This window comes from Glandiceps talaboti, chromosome 16, assembly GCF_964340395.1.
Source record: "Glandiceps talaboti chromosome 16, keGlaTala1.1, whole genome shotgun sequence".
Lineage (NCBI taxonomy): Eukaryota > Metazoa > Hemichordata > Enteropneusta > Spengelidae > Glandiceps > Glandiceps talaboti.
The window spans coordinates 15,207,942-15,215,856 of NC_135564.1; the positions used below are offsets into that span (position 1 = coordinate 15,207,942).

General features: G+C 37.4%; 1 protein-coding gene across 2 annotated transcripts in view; it reads left to right on the forward strand.

Annotated features, from left to right (window-relative positions):
- The first annotated feature begins 1,054 nt into the window (after positions 1–1,054).
- LOC144447039 (von Willebrand factor A domain-containing protein 7-like) overlaps positions 1,055–7,915 on the forward strand; it is a 23,307-nt gene continuing 16,446 nt past the window's right edge. For both annotated transcript variants that reach the window (XM_078136910.1, XM_078136911.1), the window contains exons 1-4: positions 1,055–1,378; positions 1,606–1,731; positions 2,951–3,124; positions 4,506–4,575. In XM_078136910.1, coding sequence (XP_077993036.1) covers positions 1,099–1,378; positions 1,606–1,731; positions 2,951–3,124; positions 4,506–4,575 — 650 coding nt within the window. In that variant the 5' untranslated portion in view covers positions 1,055–1,098. The remainder of the gene's footprint in view (positions 1,379–1,605; positions 1,732–2,950; positions 3,125–4,505; positions 4,576–7,915) is intronic.

The window sequence follows — 7,915 nt, forward strand, 5'->3', positions numbered from 1 at the left end:
CACGGTGCATGCACCTCCTCCACACCCCCATTTCAATATTTTCAAAACAGGACACCCCACCCCCTCCCATCCCGCTTCCAATTTCAGAAACAGGGTGACCGCTACTAATCCAACGACTAAACGGAAGAAAATGACCGTTTTGGAAAGATAGAAAAGAGTCCATATCCTAGAGTCCATGTCTGCGAGGCAACGAAGTGTCAAATTGAACTTATGATTGACAGTTCCAGATCTAGATCTGTTGCCAAGAATAATACAATACTATGTTTAAAGCTGGGCAATGGAGCGTTTTTTTTTAATGTTATGTTAGGTACAATAACTTACTCGTGATATCGCACACCGTGAACAGTGTTGCATCACCTGCTGATAAACGTATTTTTGTAGCTGTATACACGGCAAATCAAATCAAATTGATTTTTGAGTCTACACCCAAAAATCAGCGCCCTCTACGTTTGATGTAATGTCATTAAGCTCATAAAAAGTAATTTCCACCAATTCCGTATCGTGCAACTTTTCTAAAAAGATATGAGAGATAACATTATTCAATTTAGCCATAAACCGTTATTCACATGCCACCAAGTACATTTAGTGTTTGTTTCTACCTGATATGCTTATTAGATAGAAACAATGGATTGATTAATGTAGCTATCTTAATGATATATTTGCATATCTTCATGGTTTTTGGTAATTAGGTATGCAAGCCTCAAATTTCATATACAATGTAGTTCGGTGTAATTAATTTGCTAATTAAGGCATATATCATGTATAATAGCTACAACAAGAATTTTGCTTTCAAACAAATATTGTGTGTGGTAGGGGACCAAAATCTAAAGGCTCTGCTCTTCCGGAAGGCATTCAATTTACATCTGGTTCTTATTTGTAGAGGACTCATGCGACGTGGCACAATGAAAGTGACGTTTCCTGCCTAACTGGAATCAACTATTAAAAGCCCCGCCTTTGTCCCCTTTTAGGGCAACCTGACTTCAAATAATTTATTACTGTCATACAAATAAATGATATATAGAGAGAATAACACGGAACGAAAAAAACAGAAATACGAGATTTAATGAGAAGTGAAGGTTTGGTGAACGAGTTGCTAGAATGGCGTCTCCGTTCAACAAATTTCATGTTTTTCAGCTCGTTGTCATTCTCACTTTGTGTATAATCAAGATGGAAGCCTTTTATTCCATTACCAGCAAGGCTACAAATTCTGACCCCAAAAGTGATTATACACATAGAACCATGACCCACGAAGCCTTGCTGAAAGTAGTAGCGAGATTTCTCGAAGACAAACTCCGACCAGGAAGCTCCATATCGCCGGGCGACTTGCAGAACCTCGACCCGTTGACGTCAACCAGTCTCGCCAGGGCTTATTATGGAGGTAGGAATTATTTTTTTTAAATTTTAGATTGCAGGATGATTTTTTCTAATATTGCCTTATTACTAAAACGTATCTCCCCGATGCAAATATTATTTAGACAAGCACTACAGTTTCATGAAAAAGATAACTTTGTTGTTTGTTTGTTTGTTTGTTTGTTTGTTTGTTTGTTTGTTTGTTTGTTTGTTGCACTCATTACTCAACCATGTTGATGTTTTTTTATTACACAGCGGGACAGATGTCGTCAATACCTCTTGAAAAAGCTATGAATGACATTATATCTGGAAATACAGATGTTGATTTCTACGAATGGGGAGACGCAGCATCTCATTTTAATGCGGAACAATTTGACAAAGGTAAGTTGTGTTATTGAAAAGATGAAGCCTATAAGTTATCGAAGTCTGTTGAAACCCATACTAACCTATTAAATCGGGGTGAGGGGTCAGACTATATCTTTCTTTTCCGTTTCCATCGATTTTGATTTTCATATTGATTTTCGCGAAAATACATATTCACTGACCTATCCTTGATTGACCTAGCATTGATCCATCATGAGGCTAGTGCAAATAAAGCATTTATGGTACACAAATCGTCAAATTAATGTTAATCTTGGTATTCAATGCGGTGACAAGATATGTATCAGGCACTGTTAGTATTCCAAATGTTAAATTGGAAAATATGAGCAAACTTGACACAACAAATCTGACGGCCGCAATTGATTTGCATTCCTTTGCGGGTAACCTAGGGTTGGTACAAACTAGGGCAAATCGTACCATTTAATCAGAGCAATAATTGCAACATCAATAAGTACAATACTGAGAGAGAGAGAGAGAGAGAGAGAGAGAGAGAGAGAGAGAGAGAGAGAGAGAGAGAGAGAGAGAGAGAGAGAGAGAGAGAGAGAGAGAGAGAGAGAGAGAGACTAGTCTATCATAATCGCAGCGCATAAGTTTATTTTCAACTTCCTATGAACTTGTTTCCACTTAGAACCAGGGCAGTTTACTAGTTGACAGTAACGCATTTCTGAATAATTCTTTGAAGCGCTCCAGACACGTCACGCATAATTCTACAGCGGATTTCAAAATGCTGTTCAGCGGCTCTGTTTGATACAATCAAGCAGAAACTAATAAGAAACTACACATGCTACAGCTAATCAAGATAGCAAGATTGAATGAAGACAGTATCTTGAAATGAACTGACATGCGACCATGCAGACATCAAATGCAGATGTCAAAACATTTGGCACCGACGTGTCTGGGTCTTGATGCAGTATAAATGTACCAATAAATTGCGATCTTGCCATTAAAATGTAGCATAATACGCAGTTGTTTATTGATTTCCGCATGGTTATATCAAACAGGGCATCTGAACAGTATTTTGAAATCCACGGTGTAGTTAGAGGTTTCACTATACAAATGTTATAACAACAACATGGACAAACATGAAGCATTTCAGAACTAAAATTTAACTCTACATTTCGGTAAACATTGGGGGGGGGGATTTGAATACATACAAAAATTCTCTCTCTAAAGTCTTTGATCGTATTATTTCAACTTACACATTTCTTTACATCAACAGCGAATGAACGTCTCCAGGACACACGTGACGCCCTCATCCAACTATTACAAGAATCCGACCCCGACTACCAAACAGCACGATATCTGGCTGGTGAATATTTACATATAGCACAAGATTTCTATAGCAACACCAACTGGGTGGAGATGAAAGGTGGCATAGCCTATGAAGATCTAGGTATAGTTAATGACTTTTTATTATTCTTTTTATCAAACTATAAAATGGCACATTCTATTATACTGACATTATTTTTTTAAAGTTTACTTGTAAACATGTTTTTTATCAACCAATGAATCTACGCCTTTATCGTAGCAAAGGGTTTTTAGCTGTTATCGGGCTGTTATTTATTTGCTAGGCAGATATTTGTCATTTAAAGAAATGTAATCCACATGCTTCTGCATCCCTGCTGTTATCTATCGAAAGCCAATGTCTTCTTTTCATTTAACTGTTATTATATTTGCAACGGTTGCTATAGGCGTGGTCTTGTTGCTAGGCATATAGGCATTCACATTTTGGATGAGTATCCACTTGCCTATCATATCCATCCATGTTTCTCTATGTGTATTATATACACCACACTTTTACTGTTGTAATGGGCATGATCTTGTTCCTGTGAATGCACGTGTTGATTTTTAAGCATGTTATCCACTTCCTTACCCATCCCTGATGTTATCGTTACAATAAAAAACTGATATTACAAGTATTTCTCCTAAGGATAGGCGTACGTGTTCATTCGACTGTTTCGCATTCATTCACTCACTCACTCACTCACTGAGGTGATCATGCCACACAAAAGAACACAGCTGTATTCAAAAATGAAAAAAAAAAGTCGGCGACTTTCGAGTAAGTCCAAGTTGCTACAGCTTCAATTTGTACGTATCTTCGTATGACGCGATAGTCCGGCCGTCTGTGGATATTTACGCAATATGACACAGACGTTGGTACATATTGTCTTACTTCAAGAGATAGTGTCCGAAAGTACAAATCAGAGAGAGGGTTGTGGGTAAAATATTGTACAATGTGGCCAGGTGGAAGATCGATATATACCAGGTTTACAGTTGAGTGTGAGTCATATAAAACAATCCATTTTTATAGCGTACATTCTGTTCAAAAAAGAAATACTTTATCATAGAAAGACGGTGGCCTCAAATACAAAAGATTTCGTCTTAGCTTGCATATGTTATTAAACGATGTATCAAGATCAGTGAGACTGATCACCAGATTTCATGCTGAGATAGATCTAGACACAATAAAGATAACACACAAACAGCTCTTATACAGTGTCTGCTCTGTTTTTTGTAACATTCGTATTTACTTTTGTTATCATTGACAAAATACAGAGGAGACACTGTGAAGGGGATAGTTGTATGTTATCTCTATCACTTCTCTCTCAACATGAAACCTTGTGATCAGGTTTACTGAGTTTGATACATCGTGTAATAGCGTTTGCAAGCTAAGACGTAATTTCCTGCAATATGCGCTATATAGTATCCGTATAAACTTACTGCTAATACGACTAAACAAAAATATTGACAGTATTTGCATTCTTTATCTACAGGGTTGAAAGACGTCAAAATTATCGACTATGCAGAGAGGAATGTATACACATGTGAAAGTTGCGATGACAGGTAAGGAAACCTTTTTGTAATCGCTTGGAAATGTGATCTAAATACTTTGTAATAACGTCTCCGTCCCTATCATCATCTTCGTGTTCTGAATATGACGTGTGTCTCACCCGAAACATCATTGTAGAAAGGAAACTGCCTGAATAACAGGGATTAAACTGATCTAAATAGACCAAGACAATGTCACAATGTAGCTTGACTAAATTCAGAGAAGGGAAACAACAACAATAAGAACATTAAATGAGACTAGCATACAATATACCACTGGAAAATCACAAGTTCACCTCATCTTTTGGCTTAGAAGGGAAAACAAGTGGGGCTGAACTTCTATGGCTTTCTTATACATTACATCGTTGTCAAAATGAAACAAAATGACACATGAAGTATACCACAAACCACCTAATAATGTCTGATTTAGAACACAACACATAAACAAATAATATTTGTATTAAGGAAATGAGGTACTGCGGAGTCCATATTGGTGATAGTGTTTCACTTCGATTTAAATCGATATCCTTCTTGTCCCTATTAAGTCGTCGACAGTTTTCTGCTAACATGACACTTTTTTACACAATGAAACTTCAGAGACTCGTTAGCCATCAATGAAACTGTCTTCTATTTTATTAACCACTCCAGTGGCACGAACCGCAATCTCGGTGCGCTAACTGTACCATGACACTGTCAGCCAACTCGTAAACACATGTGCTTCCAAGCGAAAGACTTTGCGCCTGTTTTTCTGTAAAGTGTGTCTACAAAATTGTCTATACCTTGACCGGGTCTTGGACAGAGTACATCTCTATACAAAGACGTGACCTCTTCACTACAGAGTAATGTATTCTAGAAGGGGATTCTAAATATAATTTGAATTGTTCATTAACAGCATAACCCATTAGTTCATGAGGGTTACGTAACAGAGTTGCAGGAAAAAATGACTACATTCTCAGTGGTGAATATTAAAAAAAAGGGTAGATGTAGAATTTTGACTATACGTCCGCCATAGTATAAGTCCTGGTCAATTTAGTGGATTTAACACTGAGGTTTTGGGGCAAACGTCAGGTAATTTGGTCAAGATGTATGGAATTTGGATTTGATAGTGAGATTGTTCCCACTGTCTACACCCTTGTTAACTGTTACAATGCCAACCGGTAAACACAACTGTTACAACGCCTAACACTATGCACATTTTGGGCAAATATCAGGTTATTTGGCCAAGGTGTGAGGGTTGGGATTTCTATAATGAATTTGATTATTAATATCATAATGAGTAACTGTAGTGGGTTATGTAACAGCTATAGATAACAGAGGTGAGGTTCTGGATAAATACCAAAACACTAGTACTCATTGAATTCAAAGTATTGTTTCGTTGTAAGACAGATCTTTGCCCTCTTAATGGATTTAATGTGATACTTCTTTGGTAGACATCCGTTATGTTGTCCTCAGTGAAATAAAAGACAACCACCCCAAAATTGTCCTATAAATCATTTAAATGAGTAAGTACCCATCCCAAAACTATCAGTGTACGCCTCCCCATGTCGTCCCCATTGTTTCAACCATATTCTCTATTCCCTTTAACAGGACACTTTTCTATAACGGGACACTGTTTACATATTGAAATTGTCCAAAAAAATCATCAGCTATAAACGAAACTGTCCTCTATTCTGTTAACTATTCTAATGAAACTGTCCGCATACTTTTTAACTGTTACAATACCAACCGGTAATCATTTGTGCTTCAACGTACACTGATGAATTTATACTTGTTCTTCAGTAAAGTGTGTATAGTAGGGCAGTTATATCTTCCCAAAGTCTCACCTCGCATTCACCTCGGGCAAAATACCAGTTGTCTGCCCCATACGTGTCCTGTTAAACCGATTAGATGAGCTCATTGCAATTGAGCTATAACTCAGTTGATGACAGGCGATTTATGTGATTATGTTTATTTATGTGATCACTGTATCCTAATAAGATCTACTATCCAGGCTGTAAATATCAGATTACAGTTTTGTTAAGGATATATGGTACTGGAGGGTACACATTAGTGACATGGTTTCACTTCCTTTCAGCATTTTATAAATTGGAACCTTTTGAGATCACGTCGGTGTCACTTAAGGCTTGAATTACTGTTATACTCCTCCCTTGGGGAACTGTCTTGACCCTAGATGCAGTACAGTAGCGGTTTTGCTATATCACTCTCACTGAGTCTCAGTACGCTACAATACTACAGATCGCCCTGTGTAAAGCTCCCATCTAAAATGTGTTCCAGATCCGGGAGCACATTTTAAAACCGTTTTTATTGTTGACTAATACTGCGCATGTTCCATACACTGGCGCGACATCATAATATCATAATATCATAATAGACTGCCTAGTAGCACTCCCGTGTTGTGGTTTGGAGTATTTGTTGCCGTTTTGAACATAAAAATGAACCGATTCGAGTATTACGTAGTGAATTTTGGTATTGAAGCTAGGGAATTGACTATTTTTATGAGAAAACCCTGGAAGTAATTGCCAAGAGATTTTAGATTGGCCGTGCTGGTAGACAGAATTGTAGCTTTGTTTTGGTTTGCAAACCTTGTACGAGAAAAAATACAACGAAAAATAATTAGTTACAACAACATAAAACATGAAAAAGAATAAAAAGCATTATAAACAAAACAAAGTTACAATTATTGCAGTTATCTTGACCCAGGCCCATTGTTTCAACCGTGGTCTCAATTCCACTAATGGGACACTTGTTACCTAATTAAACTGTCCACAAACCAGTTAACGTCAATGAAACTGTCCTCTATTTTGTTAACCATTTCAAGTTATATTATGCTTTTGTCTGTCTGTCTGTCTGTCTGTCTGTCTGTCTGTCTGTCTGTCTGTGTGTCCATGTGTCCGTGTGTGTGTGTTTGTGTGTGTGTGTATCTGTCTGTCTGTCTGTCTGTGGACACTATATCTCAGAAACGACTGCATCAATTCTAATGAAATCAGAGAACTTTTGTTCTTTCTTATACATAAAATAGTGAGAATGTACATGTGATATAAACTAAAAGAACAATAATCTTTGTCGGGCATACAGCGTATTTGATGATCTATTTTGTAGGAAACAAATCGTATGTTACCCTGTACTCGCACGACACAACCAATGGATTGTCTGTAACCTAACTGCTGGACAGTATGTCTGCGACTTTGGTCAGTGAATAAAGATTGAATATTCAGCCGGGAGAGATGAATAGTCAGGGAAATACAGAACACAACTACAAAGTCTGTTTTACTCCACAAAATCAAATTCAATCATCGATCACATGCTCCGCGTCCATATATCCATGAATCTCAATTACGTAAATCAGCAGCTCAGA